General features: G+C 42.1%; 2 protein-coding genes across 7 annotated transcripts in view; one reads left to right on the top strand and one right to left on the bottom strand.

Moving 5' to 3' along the window:
- BBS9 (Bardet-Biedl syndrome 9) overlaps nucleotides 1-1,663 on the bottom strand; it is a 457,168-nt gene extending 455,505 nt beyond the window's left edge. For all 6 annotated transcript variants that reach the window (XM_079152332.1, XM_079152331.1, XM_079152335.1 and 3 more), the window contains exon 1: nucleotides 947-1,663. The gene's annotated coding sequence lies outside the window, so the exon portion shown is untranslated. The remainder of the gene's footprint in view (nucleotides 1-946) is intronic.
- A 6,245-nt stretch (nucleotides 1,664-7,908) lies between these two features.
- LOC306668702 (retinitis pigmentosa 9 protein-like) lies at nucleotides 7,909-22,365 on the top strand. The gene is made up of 6 exons (XM_079152375.1): nucleotides 7,909-8,348; nucleotides 12,614-12,644; nucleotides 13,900-14,029; nucleotides 17,728-17,819; nucleotides 19,858-19,919; nucleotides 21,035-22,365. The coding sequence occupies exons 1-6, from the start codon at nucleotides 8,197-8,199 to the stop codon at nucleotides 21,231-21,233; spliced, it is 666 nt and encodes a 221-aa protein (XP_079008501.1). The 5' UTR covers nucleotides 7,909-8,196; the 3' UTR covers nucleotides 21,234-22,365.
- The last annotated feature ends 1,628 nt before the right edge of the window (nucleotides 22,366-23,993 follow it).

The following is a 23,993-nucleotide window of genomic DNA, read 5'->3' as shown; positions in this document are numbered from 1 at the left end:
GTAACCCCAGCAAAGCGGGAGGCTGAGGCAGAAGGATAGCTAGTTCAAAGCCGGCGTCAGCAAGAGCGAGGCACTAAGCAACTCAGTGAGATCCTATCTCTAAATAAACTACAAAATAGGGATGGGGATATGGTTCAGTGATCAAGTTCCGGTTGGTTCAATCCCCGGGATCCCCCACCAAAAAAAAGTCATAGTTCTGTGTGTGTCTCTTTTTCTCTCCCTCCTCCTCCACCACCATGTGAGCAGCTCATATCCATGCTCCCCACCTTGATGTAAGTTTACAAAATAAATCATAGGTTATCTTTAAAAAAAAAGAAATAACCCATAGTTCCCCCTCCAGTATCTTCCAAATTGTGTTATGTGTGTGCACACGTAAGATGTGTGTGTGTGTGTGAGAGAGAGAAATGATTTCCCAGTTAAAATAACACTAAGATACAAAAAAAAAAAAAAAAAAAAAAAATCTATAAATTTCTCCAGGAAACTGGAAGTCGGTTGCTGAGCTCAATTGGGAAGAGGTGCTGATAAAATCAGCTTAGTTCATCTAAACTGCTGTGGTCTGCAAAGTAAAGAGAGAAGGAGAAACAGTAATCCTATTGCAAGAAGTATTAGGAGGTATTAGTACATGCATCCCCCTTTAGTCACAGGCTGAGAACTGTTTTAACGCTTTGCTCACAGGACCTGTTGAAATGTCACAGGAGGATGGTTCATGCACCACGTGACTCCTTCAATGGCATCCTTTAAAAAAAAACACACTTTTTTCTCAAAGATGTTCACAGGATCTCACTCACTTTTGCTTCTTGTTTGCTTCTCTAACTACATCCTTCCTAAGAAAAGGATCACCTTACATTCCTAAAACCATTACATGGCGTAACGAGATGTCTTAGCGACAAAATAAAACATGGAAAAGGCAATCGTGCACAAGTTTAATGCCAGACATACTTCTTACCTGATGCCAAGTGGACTCTCGCCCTCCTTCAATCCCTCTATCCGCAAACTTCCCTCTAAGAACGCCTTCACGAGGACCCAGTGATGAAGCACAAGCAACAATGAGGATACAGAGAAGAGCAGCCCTTAATTTTACTACTCCCTCTTGTTCTCCTGCTCCAACTTGTACGTTTCGGGATAAGAGAGTGCCCTGCGAGGCAGCATCACCAGCTTCAGAGAGTTAGAGCGGTTCCCCTAAGAAGCTCCCCTGCACCCGGTCGCCCCCCAAATCAGGGGAAACACCTATCCCTTGGGGGAAACCAGGCAGGTGAGAACAACTGCGAGTCCCGCTGCTCACACAGAGGAGGAAATGGATGCAGGAGGCGGTGGTGCGATGTAGCAGAGAACCGCTGGCCGGCGGAAGGGACACCTCCCCGCTCCAGCCTAACTCCGTGCCATCCTCGCCCTGTTGTCATAGCACTTTACAGCGGACGCTACTGCGCAAGTCACACGCTGCGCCGCGCAGCCTACTGGGGGCTGTAGTCCAGAGAGGCTGAGGCCTGGAAGGCGGGGAACGTTTCTGGGTGTGCCGCGACTGGAATGCGGAGCTCGTTAGCACTGCCTCCCAGACTTTAGCAGAGAGGATGAGCGCAGTTCTCCTCCCTTTGCTGGCAGCAGCTTCTCGGACCCAAACGCTGGGAAAGCCGCGCCGCCAGCCGGGGCTCCGGGCACAGGCCCCGCCTCCCGCGCCCTGGCCACGCCTGCTCAGCTCCAGTGGGCGGAGCCCGCGCTGAGCGCCGCGTGGGGCGGGGCGTGGTGCTTCCCAGGTTCGCAGCCCTGGCTGGTGGTGGGTTCTGGTTATTCCGGCGGAACACACACCACCAGGTCCTGTGCATGGATTGGGCAGTTGTGGCCTGCGTGTGCCCCTTCGGGCGGGGGTGGTGCTGGCCCACTGCATATTCACTTTGGGAAGAGGAAAATGGGCCGCAAGACCAAGATCGTCAATCGTGGAATTTTGAACAGTTTCCAGGTTTACATGACTTTTTTCGTAATTGAACAAGTACTGTTATGAGTAATTTGTACCTGTCCCCTGATACACATGTGTAAATTATTTTTAATAATCACCTCGAAGTGGATTTCCTGTTATATAGGGTATACGAAATATTCAACTTCGCAATACCAATTTTTTTTATTTTTAAAATAGCATTTATTTTTTTAAATGTTAATGTGTGCATTACAGGAAAAACAAAAACACAAGCAAAGAACAACGTCATCCAGTCACAAGCAGCTTAGTTGGACGTGTCCCTCCAGGTCGTGCATATACATACACAAAATCCCATTTTGTGATTGAGATTGTAGTGTGTATCATGTTTTTCCACACATCATGAATATTCACCAATTCAAAATCCCAAAGCTACATGAGTATTTTTGATAACCAAGAATACACTATACCAACTCAATCTGTTATCCTTTCTTGGGGACAAAAATTTCACTGAAGACAGAAATGGCAACAGGCCTCTAGGATAGACATATTTGCAGAGTTACAACTAAAATAATGCATTCCCTTAATGCTCAATTTAAAATGAGACAAAGCAACAGGATACACCAAGCTTGTTTCATTACCAGATTTCTATTAAAGTATTAGCAAGAATGCATGTTCCCAGTGAATTCAAGTATTAATTTACTTATTAATTTAAATTTACTTATTAATTTAAAGTAATAATTTATGTATTCCTATAGTACAGCCAGAAGAAACTGTGGTATATATATATACAATGGAATATTACTCAGCTATAAAGAATAATAAAATTATGGCATTTGCAGGCAAATGGATGAAACTGGAGAATATCATGCTAAGTGAGATAAGCCAATCTCAAAAATCCAAAAGGCAAATGATCTCACTGATAAGCGAATGATGACACATAATGGGGGGTGGGAGGAGGGCAAGAATGGAGGAAGGAGGGACTGTATAGAGGGAAAAGAGGGGTGGGAGGGGTGGGGGGAAGGAAAAAATAACAGAATGAATCAAACATCATTATCCTATGTAAAAGTATGATTATGCAAATGGTATGCTGTTACTCCATGTACAAACAGAAACAACATGTATCCTATTTGTTTACAATAAAAATAAATAAAAATGAAAAATAAATAAATAAAATACAGAAAAGGACTGAGGATGTGGCTCAGTGGTTATGTGCCCCTGGGTTCAGTCCCTGGTACCAAAAAAAAAGAACTCATCATTGAGCCAGCCATGGTGGTATACACCTGGGGAGTCCCAATAATGGGGAGGCTAAGTTAGGGAGAATCTCTTGAGCCCAGTAGTTCAAAACCAGCCTGGGCAACATAGCAAGACCCCATGTATATAAAAATAAATTAACAAAAAAAAAAAAAAAAAAAAACCCTGATCATTAAAACCATTAAAACATTGGTATATGGATAATTATTGGTTCAACATTTTTAATTACATAAGCTTCATGAAGGCAAGGACCAATTTGTCCCCTCCACTTGGAAAAGTGTCATTCCATAGTGATAGTCATGTGTAGGTAGGGGAGGACACTAAAGGGAAGTAACTTATAGGGAGGGCATCAAACATGTACATCAAAGGGAGTCCATAAGTACAGGACTGGGAGTAGTAGAAATTTTATCAAAACAAACATCTGGAAAATGAGAATTGTTATGTCAAATATCCCCCAGTCATAGTTAATTATAGCCCCATAGGAATTATTGTTTCAAAACAATGTCACAGCTATGTCTTGTGACCAGGTCATCATGACCCTCACAAAATAGTTTACTGAGGGCAATACAAAAGAAAAAGCAAAGGGCAACAAGTCACTTATCAATCGAAAAGGTATGAGAGAATAAGACAAGGACAGAGGGATCCAAACCCCTTAAAAATCCGGACTATGAACTACACTGCTTTCTCAGAGACCTCCGCCCAGTGCCTTGCTGTGTGCCCTTACTCTCACTTTCTCTATAAACTCCTTCCTGTCATCCTGTGGAACTTGTTTAAAGTCCTTCCTGCCTGATTGTGAGGACCAATTGCCACAGACAGATCCCTGCAGTCACTTCAGCTCCTCAAATTCCCTCTATAACAGTAGAGGGTCTCATTTCATGTTCAATGAACAAAGGAATAAATGAATGAATGAATGAGTGGATGAATGATTGATTTTTTTTCTTCTGAGTACTGAATCCAGGGGCATTCTACCACTAATCTACATTCCCAGCCTTTTTATTTTTTTGTTTGAGACAGGATCTTTCTAAATTGTTCAGGCTGGTCTTGAACTTGGGATCCTCCTACCTTAGCCTACAAAGTAGCGGGATTACAGGTATATATCAAGTCCCCAGCAAGAGTTGATTGTCATAATAAGTCTCAAAAACATTCAATCAGCTGGTTGTAGTGGTGCATGCCTGTAATCCCTGCTACCTGGGAGGCTGAGAAAGGAGGATTGCAAGTTCAAGGCCAGCCTAGGCAATTTAATGAGATCCTCTCTCAATTTTTTTTTTAAATTTCAAAAATATGGCTTAGTGGTAGAACACTTGACTAACATGCTTGGGCCCTGGAGTTCAATCCCCAGTAACAAAAGATAAATAAATAAATAGATGAAGGAGTTGAGGGAGAGGAGAGGAAAGAATTAGAAATGTCACTGAGGAAAGTCCACTTCCCACACAGCTATCACAGAGGCACAACTGTGCAGTCTGGTCCTTTGCCCTACAGGCCCAAAGCTCAGCACACCCATTGAAGATTCCTGACTACTGCTCAATAGTAAACCTCACCAAACCTAGTGACATTGAATTATCAACCTTTTATCTTTCACAATTCCTGTGTATTAAGAATTCCCAAAGCACAGTTCTGACTCAGGCTTTCTCCTGTGATAGCAGACTAGGGTTCTTAACATATCACCCAGAAATATAACAGTTGAGACCAGAATATGCCACTCTAAAATGGTGCCTCTCATAGGAATTCACCTTGACCTGCCTGCAGCCATCTTGAATAATAACTGCATAATTGCCCAGTGAGTAATCCTGCTTCCAACCCCAATGTGTTTCCAGCTTCCTATAAATAAAACCTTTAGAGTGGTATGTGGAGCTTTGCCACCTAACCCTAATGCCTTGAGCACTTGGAATGGGCCTGACAAACTTGATATAAGCATAAGATTAGGTACATTCTAGTTCAGATTATCACTTTTGTCCTCATCATTATATAAACCGATTCAGTCTCACAGCACCTTGCAATTGATAATTGGTTTTATGATACTGGATTTTTCTGGAATATCTCTTTAACATTAATTCAAGCTGCTTATTTTGAGAACCTGCATACACAGAAACTCTGAAAGGTTATTCTTTTGTAAGAGAAATCGTTATCTATAAAGGAAATCCCCATTCAAAAGAACATCTCTCAGCACCGAATAGAGGATGACTAAAAGCAGAAGGCATTGACTTAAAACCTTTTCTTTGTTAAACTGTGGCTTTACAGGCCATCTCCAGTTTTTTTGTTTGTTTGTTTGTTTGTTTGTTTGTTGTGTTTTGGTACTGGGGGTTGAACCCAGTGCTTTATCACTCAGCTACATCCCCAGTCCTTCTTTAATTTTTTTTTTTGGGGGGGGGTTACCAGGGATTGAAGCCAGGGGTGCTTTAGCACCCCTGTCATTTCCTGGATTCCTCAAGGGCATAGATAAATCCACTTCTCCATAAAGAGCTATATCAAGATCACATTGAAGGGCTGGGATTGTGCCACAGTGGTAAAGCATTTGCCTAGCATGTGCGAGGCACTGGGTTTGATTCTCAGAACCACATATAAATAAATAAATTAAATAAAGGTCCATCAACATTTCTTAAATTTTAAGAAATTTATTTTCTTAAAATATTTTTAAAGTATTTTTCAGGCTCACAATTTGGATCCTACATACCTAGGTTAATGGTTTTTTGATCAGTTCTATTTTTATTCAACTCTAGTGTTATTTTTTGAACATCTGTTACATTGCAATGGAGACTCACCTATAAAAAGTTACAAGACCTTTGCTTAAAATCCATATGACATTTCTTATAGAAATAGAAAAAGCATTCATGAAATTCATCTGGAAGAACAAAAGACCTGGAATAGTCAAAGCAAAAATGGCACGGTATTGGCACCAAAACAGACAGGTAGATCAATGGTACAGGATAGAAGACACAGAGACATACCCACATAAGTAAGTTATCTCATACTAGACAAAGGTGCCAAAAATGTACAATGGAGAAAAGATAGCCTCTTCAACAAATGGTGCTGGGAAAACTAGAAATCCGTATGCAGTAAAATGAAATTAAACCCCTATCTCTCACCCTGCACAAAACTCAACTCAAAACAGATCAAGGATCTAGGAATTAGGCTCAAGATCTTTCACCAAATAGAAGAAAAAGTAGACCTGAATCTCCATCACATTGGCTTAAGACCAGACTTCCTTAACAAGACCCCCATAAACACAAGAAATAAAAGCAAGAATCAATAAATGGGATAGATTCAAACTAAAAAGTTTTTTCTCAGCACAGGAAACAAGAAATAATGTGAAAAGAGAGACTACAGACTCTTCAGACAGAGACATACACTTCAGACAAAGCGCTCATGTCCAAAGTTTATAAAGAACTTAAAAAACTTTACACCCAAAATACAAAGAACCCAATCAATAAGTGGGCTAAGGAAATGGGCAGACACTTCACAGAAGAAGATATACAGGTGATCAACAAATATATGAAAAAGTGCTCATCAACCCTAGTAATTAAGAATGCAAATTAAAACCACCCTAAGATTTCATCTAACTCCAATTAGAATGGCTATTATCAAGAACACAAGCAACAATAAGTGTTGGCGTGGATGTGGGGAAAAAGGCACACTCATACATTGCTGGTGGAATTGCAAATTGGTACAGCCACTCTGGAAAGCAGTGTGGAGATTCCTCACAAAGCTTGGAATGGACCCACCATTTGACCCAGCTATCCCATTCCTCAGCTTATACCCAAAAAACTTAAAATTAGCATATTACGTGATGCAGCCACATCAATGTTCATAGCAGCTCAATTCACAATAGCTAGATTGTGGAACTAACCTAGATGTCCTTCAATTGACGAATGGATACAGAAACTGTGGTATATATACACAATGGAATATTACTCAGTCATAAAGAAGACTAAAATTATAGTATTTGCTAGTAAATGGATGAAGTTGGAAAATATCATGCTAAGTGAAATAGGCCAAGCCCAAAAAACCAAAGGCCGAATATTTTCTCTGATAAGTGCATGACAATATATAATGAGGGGGGGTGATGGGGGAAGAGAAGAATGAAGGAACTTTGGATGATGGTGTAGAGGAAAACGGGGTGGGAGGGGTGGGGGACAGAAAGATTTTTTTAAAAAGTAATACCAAGAGTACCCTCAGTCAAGATGGGTAGGAAACCATCCTAATACATACAGTTGGGGTTAATAATAATAAAACAAGGACAGGTCTGGCACAGCCTGTAGTACTAGCAGTTCTGAAGGCTGAGGTAGGAGGAGATCAAGTTCAAAGCCAGCCTCTGCAATTTAGTGAGGCCTTATGTAGAAAGACCCTGTCTCAAAATAATAAAAATAATAATAATAATAATAAATAAAAATAAAACTCTGACGATGTGGTTCAGTGGTTGAAACTGCCCCCCCTCAAAAAAAGGACAGACCTAGAACTGTGGCACACTCTGTAATCCTAGTCATTCAGAAGCTTCTGGCAGAAAGACCCCACACTGGAGGCCAGCCTAAGCAACTGAACACCAAATCTCAAAATGCAAAATACAAAAAGCTTGGGAAGCAGCTCACTGATGGAAAACATTGGGAGGAAGGGGACAGGGGGTAAAAAAATGGATGAATCCTGCCAATAGGTTATAAGTGCACTTAAACTCATCGGAAAGTCCAGGCCCATGTATTAAGACACACACGAGACTAGTACCAAACCCAGGCCCACAAAGGGGCGTGGCCCGCAGGTAGCCTGGGTCAGGAAGCCTCTCAGGCTCCGCCCTGACCCCCGCCCGCCTCTGCTCCAGGTCGCCGCCAGGGGGCGCAAGAGAACCCGGCTAGGGGAACTCGGACTTGGGGTTCTGGACTTGGGGGCCGAGGCGCGGAGGCGGGGGCCCGGCAGCCTCAGCTGGGATACCGGCCCCGGCCCAGCGGGTTGCGGGGCGGCGGGAGGGGGCGCTGCGGGCCTGTCGGGCGCCGAGGAAGGAACTGCGACCTTGGCCGCGGCCTCCGCCGGATCCGCGCGCGGGGGCCGCGATGTCGTCCCGGCCTGGGGCCGACGACGCTGGGGCGCGGGGCTCGCGGCGGCCGCGGGAGCCGGCGGAGCAGGAGCTGCAGCGGCGCCGGGAGCAAAAGCGGCGGCGGCACGACGCGCAGCAGCTGCAGCAGCTCAAGCACCTGGAGTCCTTGTGAGTCCGCCGGGCGCCGCGGCCGCTCGCCGGGAGGGGGCTGCGCGCCAGGCCGGGCTCGGGCGGTCCTGACCCTCTGGGCCGCGGCCGGAGCCCGGGGCCGAGCGACGAGGGCCCGCGCCTCAGGCTCCTCGGGGCGAAGGGTGGCGGCCCCGGCGCTCGCCGGCTTGGCCTCGTCCTGGGCGGGGAGACCCGGCCCCACAGGCGCCTCCGGCGCACGTGGAGGGCGGTGTCGGCCCCGGGAGGCCGCGCGCGTGTCCCGCCGCCCCGGGACCAGCCGCGTCTCGGGCGCGCGGGCGGCGTCGAGGACTGAGTGACAAACACGCCCCGCCGGCACCTCGGGGCCTGTGGTTCGGCGTTTCCCTTCGCCCGCCCACCCCGACTCTTCTTCCTCGGCCGTTAAGGGGAGGGAGACCCGGGCGTGTCGCTGCGCTGTGGGGAGGAGACTGGAGCGCCCAGAGCTGGCCCCGAAGGTCCCGGGGCGGGCGGCGGGGACAGCGAGTGTGGCGCCTCCGCAGCCCTCGGAGCCCAGGCCGGGCCCGGGGCGCGCAGGGGCCGCTGCAGCTCGGCGAGCGGGGCCCGGGGCCAGCGCCGTGGTTCAGGGTCCGCCCGGCCTGGTGGAGGCGGCTCGGTGACCCTCGCTGCAGAGGCCGCCAGGAGTCCAGGCGACCTGCAGAGGAGAGTCCAGTGGAATCTGAATCCGCCCTTCTGGGTTCTTTGACTGGGCTCCGTTAAATGAGCAGAAACCTCGAAGACGGGAAAAGCCATTTTAGTTTATGAGTCGCAAGAAAGGGCTGAGGATCTCAGCTTCCAGGCTAGATTGGGCAACTTAAAATATAAAAAATAAAAAGTTTGGTTTTGTTTTTAAGGCTGGGACTGTAACCCAATGATAGAGCGCTCTGGGCTTAATCCCCAGTAAAACAAAAAGTAACATTATTTGAAAGGACTGGAGAGAGGAGTCTGGGAATAGGACTTTGGGGCTTCTGAGAGATGTGGAGACAGATTAGAGAAGAAATGGAATAAAGGTTGCCTTGTTTTTTCAAAAAGTCTGAGGTGATAACAGTTGACTCCAAGCTGTTTTCTTCCTCATAGCATACACCTAAATTTCCCTTTTAGGTGTAAAGATACCCTTATAAAAGGACAGTCTTATAAATTATTTTAGGCAATTGATGGGCTATTGAAGTTTTCCTGTTCTGGCTGGTTCTCAATTCCTTTTAGCTCAATGTATGTCAGGGTTTTATATTTTGGGGTGGCATATTCTAGTTTGTGGCAGTCTAAACAGGATGGGGGGCGCTGTTCTGACCCCCAAAACAAACATTAGGTAGATCAGATTATCGTTTCGTTCACCTCTTTGTAATTCCATAGTTAGCCATAAAACTCAGACATTTCTAAATGTGATAGTCACAGGATTTTTCAGTAATTTGTTTCTGTTTCAAATACTTATAGTTACCTGTGCTATGTAAGTTAGGTAAGTAAAGGACCTCAGTGAGTTTTCAAAATCTTTCCTAATTAACGATGTCAAACCTCTGACATCGACGTCAAACCCATTCCTTTGTTGGGGGTCTGGCCCAAAAGCTGAATACTTTTAATTTCAGCAGGGCAGTAGTTAAGGGATAGAGACCCGCACTTTTGGCATCCACACTGTAGATCCATGTTGGTCCTTTCAAGTCACTGTAAGTCTCCCATGCAAGCCAGACACATATTCAAAGATCTTTTCCTAGTATAAGGCCAAGTAGAGCCCGGTCCTACCCAGCTGTCAATATTTATGAAATTTTTCTGTAGTTCAGACCTTTTTCACTACTGAGAAAGATTAAAACCAACTTTTATAGAAAATCAAGATTAAATAGTTAAGACAGGGATACAGTAACCAAATAACCCTTAAATGAGAGCTGAACCCAGTGGTCAGAGTCTCAGATTAGTGAAAATTTTTCCAGTTGAAACCTCACACTGAGTAGGTTATTTGACATGTTTGCCTTTGGCCACTTCAGAGTCTTGTTTGGTCTTGTACTTTTTTTCCTTTTTTAACCAGGGCTTGAACCAGGGTTGTTTATGTTTATCCGCTGAGTCACATCCCCATCCCCCCTTTTTTTTTTGAGACAGGGTCTCACTAAGTTGCTGAGACTGGCCTCCAATTTATGATCCTCCTGCCCCAGCCTCTTGAGTTCCTGGGATGAAACATGTGCCACCAAGCCCAATTAGCTTATACTTCTGAGATATAACTACACCTTTCTAAACTGTATACTGTTTTAGTGGAGCCAACAATTTTAAGCTAATCTATTAACTTTTTGTCATAGTAGATACAGCAGTTAATACTAAGCCAGGGCTAACCTATGAGCTACATCCTCAGCCAAATGCAGATCTTAACTGTCACAGCTCAGAATCTAAAGAGTAAATTATCTTATTCCAGTTTTGTAATCTCATATATTTGGTACTTAAATATTACTCTAAACATTGAGAAGTATCTTTTCCTGTGTTACATTAGTGAATTGGTTAGCCCTAAGAATAAACATCAGCCACCTTTCATTAAATTTCTGAAACCAGTTGCAAAATGGACGTTTTAGAAAATGCCAATTCTAATGTTAACATATTGCAAAGCAGCACATTCTTTTTCATTCTGGCAAAAATGCTTAAATTTTATTAATGAATTTCAGTCTTTTTTTTTTTTTTTTTTTTTTTTATCTTGATACGGTCTAGCTAAATTGTTGAGGCTGGCCTCAAAGTAGCAATCCTGCCTCAGGCTCTCTAGAACCCGGGATTATAGGCTTGTACCATCACATTCAGCTTGATTCTCAATTTAATTAGCCATATTTTGTTGTTTGTACAAGTCTTCTTAAGGTTTAAAATGATGTGTTTATTAGATTTGGGGATACCAAACTTCTTTCAGTCCAGATGCATGAGGCATCACATTAATATTTCTAACAAATGGCTACCAAATGGGGTCTACCATCTTGTCAGATTGTTCAGTTTCCATTTTTGTTGTTAAATTAGCCCTGTGTCATGACACACCTTCGGTTACTAGTTATGTTAAAGCTGAGGATTGGGGAGCATGCCTCTAATTCCAGCTACTTGGGGTACTGAGGCAGAAGGATCATAAAAGTTGGGGGACAGACTGGGCAAGTTTAGCAGGACCCTGTCTTAAAATAAACAGGGTTGGGGATATATAGCTCAGTGATAGAGCACTTGCCTAGCATGTAAATAGCCAAGTATCAATTTGGGAAAGAGAACTGTGCCAATTCTAAGAAGCTAATTCTGTTCATATGCATTCATTTACTAGATACTGTTCAGGGGCAGATCTTCCTTTGACCCTTAGAAAAGATCTGAATTAATGACTTGGGCATTTCTCGTGCATCATCCACCTAGTGGTTTTCTCCCACATCTTAACAGAAGAGGAGATGGAAAATCATTTATTTTTCCCTTAGTATACTCTCCTTGACTATCATCCTTAATTTTCATTCTCCTCTGAAGTGTCTCTTAAACTCTATATGAGAGAATCAGAAAAAAAAAAGAACAAAAAAAAATTACAACATTAAATGTTTCTGTCCTTTCCATCTATTCTGAGATATTAAAATGAGTACTTCCCTGGAGGCTCAGAGAAGTCACAGATCTGAGGTAAAAATGTTTATGTGTTACTCTTTGTGAAAGCAGTACAGATGCTTTTAAGAGCCTGAGATTTGTTCTTTGAGCACACAGACGACTGTACAGTGTTCCTTCCCCTGTAGCTACTTATCTGAAATGTAAACTTTCACACCCAACCTCTGGGTCTCTTCAGAGTACAGTCAGCGCTTGCCTAGCACACGTGAGGCACTGGGTTCGAGTCTCAGCACTACATAAAAAAATAAATATAAAAAAATTAATAAAGATATCATGTCCATCTACAACCAAAAATATTTTTTTAAAAAATCACAGGGTACAGTCCTTCAAGGGTGAAAAAGACAAAGTGGTGAGTGTTTGATAGGAGGGTGCAGCTGAGCACTGGCAGAGGAACCTTTCCACACTTCTGAGTTGAAGAGAAAAGCTTATCTTTGCTAAAAGTTCTAATCAATAATGCTATAGCTTGGGACTTGGATTGTGGCTCAGTAGTACAGTACTTGCCTAGCATGTGTGAGGCACTGGGTTTTATTTTCAGCACCACATAAAAATAAATGAATAAAATAAAGGTTTATCAAAATATAAAAAATAATAATTCTATACCTCTGTTTTGCATTAACTTGGTGTGTTTGATTCTCTTAATATGGTTGGTAAAGTTTTGCTTTTTTCTTTTTTAGCTATGAAAAACCTCCTCCTGGGCTCATCAAGGTTAGTGTGAAGTTTGTATTCTGGTTATTCTGTTAGACATACTTGCACACTTAATAACATGTTAGGAAAAATGACAGTATAGGTTTTAAACCTCCTTTTATGAAAATACTGTTTCGTCCCTGTAGACACCAGATGAGTCCTAATTTGGGGCCTTGTGCCTTTGTGGAAATTTCATCAGGTGTGTTCCCTTCCCCAAAGAACCAGCCAGGCGTGTGTGTGTGTGTTCGTTCCTGGGCCACAGCTCCCCTTCTCTCACTGTGGCTGCCTTTCCTCAAAGCTTGGCTGCCTCATTTGCCTTGCCTACCTCACCTGGTCAGCTCCTCAGTACACCCCATGCTGGGGTCTCTAGTGTCCTCAGCTCAAAGAGCAGCCTCTGGGGAGACCTGAGAACACATCTACTACATCCTCCCTGAACAGGGCCCCTCTCCCAGCTCCCTGGCCACCCTGTCAGGTGTCTCTGCATGAGGGAAACTTAGAAAAGCAGGTGAAAACAGATTGCCTCTTGTGAATGATAATTTTCTATTTTGGGGGGTTAGGAGGGTGCTAGGGATTCAACTCAGGGTCGCTCTACCACTGAGCTACATCCACGGCCCTTTTTAGTTTTCATTTTGAGACAAGGTCTCACTAAGTTGTCCAGGCTAGCCTTGAACTTGCAGTCTCCTGCCTCAGCCTCCTGGGTAGGATGAGGAATTACAGGTGTGCACAGACATGCCAGGTCATAATGACCTGTTTTAATATAACATACTATCTCTATTATTACAGAAAACCTGGTTTACTTTTTTTTTTTTTTTTTTTTTTTGGGTGCTGCTGGGGATAGAAGCCAGGCCTTATACACTCCAGGCAAACTCCCTGCCACTGAGCTCCACGCCCCTTGCTCCCGTGTTTATGCTTTGCCTGATTCCACACATTGTGAGGGAGGGAAACCTTTTTTTTGATCATTGCATCTAATTTACATCAGAATGTGGCACTCACAAATCATTTCCCTCTGAAGGACAGACTTGTGCTTCCCTATAACTTTCCTGTAGTAAAGTTTCTTTTTTTCTGCAGAAAGTTGTTTTTCTGGTGTAGTTCTTCTCCTTTGATTTCCTGTTTCTTCTGTCAGGTATAATTTGTCTTTCTTGCTCCTGGGGATGACTGAAGGTGACATTGGGACCTGCGGCATAGGAGAAAGCCAGGCAATAGTGGGTTGCTAGGAAGTAGGGACAATTCTAATGCTTTGTTGCGATGTTGTTTACACATTGTTCCCTTCATTTAGGAAGATGAGACTAAGCCAGAAGACTGTATTCCTGATGTACCAGGCAACGAGCATGCCAGGGAATTTCTGGCTCACGCGCCAACTAAAGGACTTTGGATGCCCCTGGGGAAAGAAGTCAAAGTTATGCAGTGTGAGTGTGGAGGAGTTTAAATGACACTTTTTTATATTAATATTTTGGTCTGTTTGTTTTGTTTTCATACAAGATTCAAAAGTTAGATAGCTTATAAAGAACTTTTTTTGCGGGGGTTGAGGATTTAGCTCAGTGACAGAGCCCTTGGCTAGCATATACAAGGCCTTGAGTTCAGTTTCTGACTGGGGAAAATAAAAAAGTTTATTTGGCTAACTAATCTCGTGACTGGAGAGTCCAAAAAGCATAACATTGGCATCCTGGCAAAGGTTCCCTGGCTGCATCATTCATGACTGAGCAGTGGAAAGGGAACCTGTTATGTTCAAGAGAAAAACTCATCAGATGAACTCTCTTAATAACAACTCATTCTCATAGGAACTAATGGAATTCCAGGAGACAGAACATACCCCAATGACCAGTTACCTTCTACCAGGCTCCATGTCTTATAAATTCACCACCTCAACTCTGATACACTTTCGAGGAGGCTGCCAACATATGAACCATTGAGGAGCAAGTCTATCCAAACCATAGCACTCTTCCATATACACAATTATGTAACAATTTACAAAGTGTGTTAAGTTCTGTTTAGCTTGGTCTTAGCACACTCCTCTTTTTTGGGGGAGCAGGGGTTTGGACATCAAATCGAGGGCCTTCTGCAGGCTAGGCAAGCAGTCTATACTGAGCTACATTTCAGCCCTTTTTATTTTGTTTTGAGACAGGGTCTTACAGGTCCTCCTCCCTCAGCTCCAAGTACCTGGCATGCATGCAGTCTCATTATAGGCATGAGCCTGATGAGATCATGGCATGATCTTCCTTTCTAGAAAAGAAAAGAAACTAGCTTATGTCTGTAAATGGTTCAAGGAAACAGGAAAGAAGCAAAGAAATGACTCAAAAGCTTATTACTCCAAGTTCATTGATCTCTCATCACATCAGGAGTACAAGTGATATTCCTCTTAAAAAAAAAAATAATAGATATTCCATGGTAGAAATTCGAAATGCCATGGGAGTGAGGATACACTGGAAGGCATGTAACTTTAGAGGAGCCATCAGGGTCCACAGAGGGTATGTCTGGACAGGAAGAGTTCTTATGCACATTCTATACCTCACCCTGCCTCCCTTGGTGCTATTATTGTCGTGTACTTACATCTTTAGCCTAATGAAGTGGTAGACACCTGTGAAGCAGCACCTCTGGAGGCTGAGGCAGGAGGATCACAAGTTCATTGCCAGCCTTAGCAATTTTGCAAGACTGTAAGCAGCCTAGTGAGACCCTGTGTGAAAGACCCTAAGTGAAAAATAAAAAAAAAGGACTGGGGACATTGCTCAGTGGTTAAGCACCTCTGGGTCCAATCCCCTGTACCCCCCATACACCAAAAAATTACATCTTTATATATAATAAGTCTGTCATCACAGTTTTATAAACATTACTTTATGGGATGGTTTTTTTAAACAAGGGAGGAGAATGAAAGAAGTACCATGAAATGCATTTGTCACTTCTTTTATATATACCTCTCAAGTTACTTTTACTGGTGCCATATTTTTTCATGTGAATTTGAGTTACCCGTAGTGCCCTCACATAATTTCAACTTTGTTTCTTCCTTTTTTAAATATTTTAGTTGTAGATGGGCACAATACCTTTATTTTATTTATATATTTTTATGTAGAGCTGAGGCTGGAACCTGGTACCTCACAAGTGCTAGGCAAGCACTCTACCACTGAGCTACAACCCCCAGCCTCTTGACTTTGTTTCTTATAGGGCAACTCTATATACAACAAATTCTGTAATTTTGGTTTTGTTTCGTTGGGGGGCAGGAGTACATCCAGTGCCTGGCGTATATTAAGCAACTGCTGTACCAATGAGCTAAACTCCCAAGCCCTCAAATTCCCTTCAGTTTTATTAATCTAGAAATTCTTCATTTTTCCATTATTTTTGAAGTGTATTTGGCTGGCATGAAATTCTGATTCAATAATCATACCATTTTTTTAAATTCTAAACTGAATCTTCATTCAGTATTCAATTTTTTTTTTCTTTTTAAGTCTTAGCATTTAGATATATATCATTCCAGCCAGGCTTGGTGGCACATGCTATAATCCCAGCAACTCAGGAGGCTGAGGCAGGAGGAATGCAAGTGCAAAACCGCCTCAGCAATTTAATGAGACCCTAAACAACTTAGCAAGACCCTTCTCAAAATAAAAAATGGGCTGGGGATGTGGCTCAGTGTTGAACACCCTGGGTTCAATCCCTGGTACCAAAAAATAATAATATATCATTCCACTGCCTTATGGCCACATTTTCTAATTCCTTCTTGGGAATTGTTCATATTTGGGATTTTTTTGTTTGTTTCTTTTGTTTAGGTTTTAGTGCTGAGAATTGAATTTAGGGGGCACTATGAACCACTGAGCTACTTGCCCAGCTCTTTTTATTTTTTATTTTTTTGAGTCAGGGTCTTACCAAGTTGCTTGGGACCTCACCATGTTGCTAAGACTGTCCTTGAACTTGCGATCCTCCTGCCTTAGCCTCCTGAGTCACTGGAATCACAGGAATGCACCACCACATCCAGCCCAAGGATTGCATATATGTGATGAACTACATTCACTTGATGTTGTCGAAATTCTCTTGTTATCTTGGCTTCTTAAATTTGTCGATGTTGTGTGTAGGTATGACCCTCTCTGTTTATCCTACTTGGAGTTTTTGAGCTCCTTGGTCTTGTACATTGTTTTCATCAAATTTGGGAAGTTTTTTAATCATTATTTGTTCAAATATTTATTCCTCTAACTCCTCCTGGCATTCTCATTATGTATATGTTACTAAACTTGATGGTTCCACCTGGATATGGGGGCCAAACCTATAATCCCAGGTACTCAAGAGGTTAAGGTTGCTAGAGTTCCTTGAATGCACCCCCCCCCCCTTTTTGTACTAGGGATTAAACCTAGGGGAGCTTAACCATTGAGCTACATCCCTGGCCCTTTTATATTTTTGGAGACAGGGTCTCCTTAAATTACTGAGGCTGGTCTTGATCTTGTGATCCTCCTGCCTCAGCCTCCCAACTCATTGGGATTACAGGCATGTACCATGGCTCCCTGCTTTTTTTAGGGGGATAGGGTACTAGAGATTGGACTCAGGGGCACTCCACCACTGAGCCACCTCCCCAGTCCTATTTTGTATTTTATTTAGAGACAGGGTCTCACTTAGTTGCTTAGCACCTCACTTTTGCTGGGGCTGGCTTTGAACTTGTGTTCCTTCTGCCTCAGTCTCCCAAACCGCTAGGACTACATGTATGTGTCACCATGCCCAGCTCCAGCTATTTATTTTTGATGCTGGAAATTTTACCCAGGGCCTATTTGGCTTACTAAGAACACACTGTACCACTGACCTACACCCTTAGCCTGCAGAATCAGAGGCATTTGATAAAAAGATTTATTCACAAAAATATAGTGACACAAAAATATTCAGGGAGACTAAAAATAAATATCCCCTTTTGGGGTGCTTTTGCCTGGAAATGTTTGCTAAATATTTGATGAGAGAATATTTTATTCATAAAGCTAAGATTCAAGAATCAGAAGAAATTTGTTGATCTGTATTTTGGGAGAAACTTACTTTTATTTCTATCCATTGATTAGCTTTGGAGACTAATGAGGAAAAACTTAATCTACTGAGATCAAAAAATGTTATCTTACAGAAATATTGCCCTTTCTGTTTTTAGGTTGGCGTTGTAAACGGTACGGTCACCGAACAGGCGACAAAGAATGCCCTTTCTTTATCAAAGGCAACCAGAAGCTAGAACAGTTCAGAGTAGTAAGTAAAACACCAGTGTGAATTCACATTTATCAAAGATAGTATATATCAAATGAGTTAGTAGTCACCAGTGAATCAACTGTTCATATGAATACATTCCCCAAAAGCCTTTAATCAGAGTTGTCAGATGGTAACTTCACCTTTGCCATGCTTTTTTTTTAGTTGTAGATGGACACAATACCTTTATCTTATTTACTTTTATGTGGTACTGAAGATCAAACTCAGTGCCTCATACATACTAGGCAAGCATTCTTATAACTGAGCCAGAATCCCAACCTATACCATGCATTTTTGATAGATAAACTCTTTAATTTAAAAACTAACTATGCTAGGCATGGTGGTGAATGCCTGAAATCCCAGTGACTACAGAGGTTGAGGCAGGAAGATTGTAAGTTCAAGGCTACCATCTGCTGATGGTATTTAGCTATGCCTTAAGCAATTTAGGAAGACCCTGTCTCCTTTTTTAAAAAAAGGGATCTGGGCATGATGGCACACACCTGTAATCCCAGCAGCTCAGCAGACTGAGGATGAGAATCACAAGTTCAAGGACAGCCTCAGCAAATTAGCAAGGCCCTAAGAAATTCAGTAAGACTGTGTCTCAAAATAAAAAATTAAAAAATGGGCTGGGCATGTGGCTTAGTGGTTAAGCACTCCTGGGTTCAATCCCTGGTACCAAATATAAATATTCTTTTTTAAATTGAGATAATTTACTTATTGTGTTTCTCCTGTATATTTGTTTGTTCTGAGACAGGTCTTGCTAAGTTGCCTAGGGCCTCCTTAAGTTGCTGCGGCTGGCTTAGAACTTGGAATCCTCCTGCTTCAGTCTCTCTGTTAAGATTACAGGTGTATACCACTGTACCCTACTTCCTATATGCATTTCTATATTAGGATACATTTTTTTTGTAACTGGGATTAAATTCAGGGGCTCTTAACCACTGAGCCTCATTCCCAGTCCTTTTTTATTTTTTAATTTGAGACAGGATCTCACTAAATTGTTTAGAGCCTCACTGAATTGCTGAGGTTGACTTTGAATATGGGATCCTCCTTCCTCTGCCTTTGGAGCCACTGGGATTACAGGTATGTGCCACCATGCCTGACTTCAAGCCACTTTCAAGTATGTAAATAATCCAAGAATACATTTGCCTTATTAAACAAAATGAAAAACTCATATAAGATTTATACCACCAAGTCCAATCTTACTTTTCTCCCCAGAGTGAGTCTACGAAAAGTAATTGGATGCACGTATATTTCTAGACTTCTTGGGGTATACAGCATATTTTATTTACTTATTTACTTATTTATTTTATTTATTTTTAGTTGTAGTGGGAAACAATACCTTTATTTTAATTATGTATTTTTGTGGTGCTGAGAATCAAACCCAGTGCCTCCACACATGCAAGGCAAGCTCCCTACCACTGAGCTACAACCCCAGCTCCTGTAGCATATATTTTTATGTACTTTTAAATGGATCATTATTACACGTCATTTTGTGACTCATTTATTTCACTTAATACTATCTTCTCGTCATCTAGGCCAAAAAACATCACCTCAGTATTTCTCAAATTGAGCACTGTTTTATACAAATATCATGCCACTATTTGTGTAGTTATTTCCTCATGAAGAATATTATTTCCTGTATTTTTCTAATTGGAAAATTCTTTTTTTAGCTTTAATGAGTTTACAGTGAAATGACCCCTAAGAAGGTTAGAACATGTTAAATATGAAACTATATCAAAGAAACTAGAGATTTTGACAGGGGATGGGAATGGGAAAGACAGTAGGATGAATCTGATGTAATTTTCCTATATTCACATGTGAATAAATGACCAGTATACCTCCACATCGTGTATAAGAAGAATGGGATGTTATACTCCATGTATGTATGATATGTCAAAATATATTCTACTGTTATGTATAACTAAAAAGAACAAATTAAAAAAATATATATTTTAAGTAAAAATAAAATACAGATTTTATTTTTATTTACCTACCAGTCCATGATGCCTAACAAAATCTTAACCTTTTCTGATCCCTTAAGGCACATGAAGATCCCATGTATGACATCATTCGAGAGAATAAAAGACATGAGAAGGATGTGAGGTGAGGTCATTAATTGTGAGTGATTGGGAAGTCAGGAGTCATTGCAGAACAGGCCAATGTGGAGGGAATGAATAGGCCAGCATCCTTTTGACCAAGCACTTAAACCCCTAGAGTTGATGTTGGAAACCCACATTGTGGTGTCTGCTTATAGTCAATTCACTCCTCAATGTGATTTAATTTATCTTCACCAATATTGAGGATTTGAGTTTTTGTTAAAGTTTGTTCTTAGACATGATTAAAGGGAGGGTGAAAAGGGAACCCAGAATAATAGTGCACATGTATAATCCCAGGTACTCAGGAGCCTGAGGCAAGGCAAGAGGATCAAGTTTTCAAGGACAACCTGGACAAGGCAGCCTATCATGTGGGAGCCTCTGGGTTCATTCCCCAGTACACCACCCTGCAACCACAGAACAGGGAGGGATTGTTTTCAAATTGGTTGCACTGAATTGTAGTTCCTCAGAAGATAGATCTTGACACTGAGCAGTGGGGAAAAAGTTCATTAAGTTGCATTTGTAGCCAGGTGTGGTGGTGCACGCCTGTAATCCCAGCAGCTTGGGAGGCTTAAGCAGGAGCATCACAAGTTGAAAGCCATTCTCAGCAATTTAGCTAGGCCCTCTCTTAAAATAAAAAATCCAGGTGCTATGGTACACTCCTGTAATCTCAGTGTGTTGAGGCTGAGGCAGGAGGAGGATCAATAATTCAAAGCCAGCCTCAGCACTTAGCAATGCCCTAAGCAACTCAGCAAGACTCTGTCTCTAAATAAAATATAAAAATGAACTGGAATGTGACTCAGTGGTTAAGTGCGCCTGGGTTTAATTTCCAGTACCAAAAAAAAAAAAAAAAAAAGCAGTGCTGGGATATGGGTCAGGGGTTAGGCATAGGTAGGCTCAATCCCTGGTACAAAAAAAAAAAAGTATGCATCTTTCACAAGTTATAAAGACCACGTGAACTGACACATATATTTAAGACAATGAAAATCTAAGTATTTACCTTAGAGAAGCAGTTAATCATGACTTTTTTTTGACCCACCTCAATACTGCTTTCAAATCACATTTACATAAAAGAAATATTCAAAGTTAAGAATCACATTTCTTTGATCAATCTCATATGTCTAGGATACAGCAACTAAAACAGTTACTGGAGGATTCCACCTCAGATGAGGATGGGAGCAGCTCCAGTTCCTCAGACTGTAAAGAGAAGCATAAGAAAAAGAAGAAGAAAGAAAAGCATAAGAAAAGGAAGAAGGAAAAGAAAAAGAAGAAAAAACAGAAGCATAAGTCTTCCAAGTCGAGTGAGAGTTCAGACTCAGACTGACGAGGACTGGACTTGTTCAGCATTCTCTTTACAAAAATCTAACACTGTGGCCAAAGAGTAACAGGACACAGAGAAGTAGTACAGGAGGACATCTGGCATCAAGGCCAAGGATTCTCCCCACCTTGCAATGATGAGCTGGCCCACAGGAATGTGATCTATCTCCACGCAGGTGCTATGTCTGGATGCCGCAGAGTTCGGCAGCAAAGTTTATTCATTGTCTCCCTCCCTGTCATTTGCTTGAGTCTGCAGTTCCCTTGAAAGGCCTCCTGCAGCATGGCAGTATAGTGGGAACCTCTGAAAAGATGCTCTAAGCATTTCCCAGTTTTTGTTTCCCATAGTAAAGCAACTCAAATCCCATGGACTAAAGTCCATTACTTAACCCTTCTGTGTGGTTGAGGATAATAAAAAGTCATGATTAATTTTTTAGTTATTTATGAAAAAAAACAGGCATGTGGGATGGGGTGTAGCTCTGTGATAGAGTTCTTGTCTGGTTTGCACAAGGCTGGTTTGGAAAAAAGGAAAAAAAAAAAAAATCATGTGGTCCAAAATCATGACAATTCTTCCTATTTCATTTCTGTCCCAATTCCTTCCCCAGTGGTTTATTTTTTGTTTTGGGGGCGTTTTTTGTGGGGTTTTTTTGTTTGTTTTTTGTTTAGGCACCAAGGATTGAACTCAAGGGCACTCGACCACTGTGCCACATCTCCAGCCTTATTTTGTATTTTATTTAGAGAAAGGGTCTCACTGAGTTGCTTAGCACCTTGCTTTTCCTGAGGCTGACTTTGAACTAGAGATCCTTCTGACTCAGCCTCCGGAGCAGCTGGGATTATGGGCATGTGCCATGGTGCCCAGCCCCAGTGGTTACCTTTCTTACCATTTGTACAGAGGTCTTTTAGAAATGCACATCAGAAACAGGGCTTTTTCTATGTAAGTACAAGATACGCTAACCTGTACACTGTTACTTTTTAAACTTAAACTGTATGACATGGGAAAGTGACCAGCTTAATAGCATATGAGGTGGTCTTAATGCTGCATAAAATGTGAACATTTGTATTCCTCTGACATGACTTGTTCATTTTTAGGACCTTAGTACCAAAATCTCGAGAATTTTCTCAGAAGTTTTAACTCAGAAAAAGTTTGATTAGCCAGGGACTTGGGTTGTTGGCTGGGCTGAGGTTGTGGCTCAGTGGTAGTGTGCTCGCCTAGTGTGTGAAGCCCTGGGTTTGATCCTCGGCATCACATAAAAATAAAATAAAGTTATTGTGTCCACTCACAACTAAAATAAAAATAAAAGATTAGCCAGGCCTGGTGATACACGCCTGTAATCCCAGCAGCTCCAGAGGCTGAGGCAGGACAATCACAAATTCAAAGCCAGCTTCAGCAATTTAGACAATATCTTGAAATTTTAATTATTTTTTAAAAAAAACAGGCTAGGGAATGTGGCTCAGTGGTTAAGCACCCCTGGGTCCAATCCTTGGTATGAGGGTGGGACAGAGGAAACAGGCATATTTCAGTAGATTAACTATTTGCTCTCATTATCTGTTCCTCTTTCCTCAGGGATGTTGCTCCCTTCTGGATCCAATCTCACTCCTGTTGCAAACTCTGCTTATCTTGCCACCAGGAGTCAACACTATGTAATGGGCTATGGAGATGGTAGCATAGATGCTGCTGGAACACAGCAAAATCACCATAATCCAGCCTTGCATTGGGGCAAGTGCAGGTTTCCAGGAATTTCTAAACCTTAGGTAGGGGTTGAATCTGAAATGAAAGACTGGAAAAACTTTCTTTTGCTGGACTCTACATCCCATTTGAAATTACTATTACCAACTCTTCCTGTCTATTCTGATCTTAAAAGGTATCTTAAAATAAGTAAAAATGTAGAAGACATTCCATCACCTAGGACTCTTCAATGGACCTATCCCTATATACAGGTGTTCCATCTGTAACTACCACCCATGCTTCACAGATGCTTCTCTGCCCTCTCCCATGATCTTCAGCACTGTGAGACCAACCATGCCTGCTTTTTTGGAGAGTCTTAGTATAGCCTTCACCTACTCTTATCATTTTGAAACAATTTAGACTTCATCTGCAGTATTCATTGGGAAATTGTGTAAATTTACTATCTAGGTCTTCCTCTGAAAAGGCTGTTTGATGGTACACCATAGTGGTAGAGAACACACTTAGCATGAAAATATTCCATCCTTATTTCAAGTGAATAGTTGAAAGTGAAGTATATTTGACACTGAGGCAGAAAACTTGGGCTTCTCCAAGGTAAGGCCTGAATAGCAGAGCTGAGATACTAGACACAAGCCAGCTTCAACAAAGCAGACTGATCCCTGAGAATGCAGAAAAAAGTGAGACATCTGCTGTAACTGGACCCCTATCAAAACAGGGGCACAGTAATCTTTTCTGGACCAAAGGGCATATGAAAAGCTCATGGACAGTGTGCCTTAACCAGGATTGAGTAGAGGGCCAGGTCCCTTCACCTTGCAGATCTAAATAAAGCCCTAGATAGGTACTCTGGTGTCCCTCTCCTGGGATGCTTCCACCTTTTGGGAGTTCTAATTGGTCAGTCCAAATAACCCTGTAACTTTGCTCTCACCCTCGCACCTGTGAATTTTAATTCACAAGATAATCCAGCTGCATGCTGTGCTACAACACTGCAACCCATCACTACACATTTGATGTTAAGAATCACATTTTTTTAATTATAAAAATGAATAAACTGCTTCCCATGTACAAGGCTATCCCCAACACCACAAA

The sequence above is a fragment of the Sciurus vulgaris genome (assembly GCF_902686455.1).
Source record: "Sciurus vulgaris genome assembly, chromosome: 8".
Taxonomy (NCBI): Eukaryota; Metazoa; Chordata; class Mammalia; order Rodentia; family Sciuridae; genus Sciurus; species Sciurus vulgaris.
The sequence above is the reverse complement of the archived record's forward strand: the minus strand, read 5'-3'. Positions and strand labels throughout refer to the sequence as shown.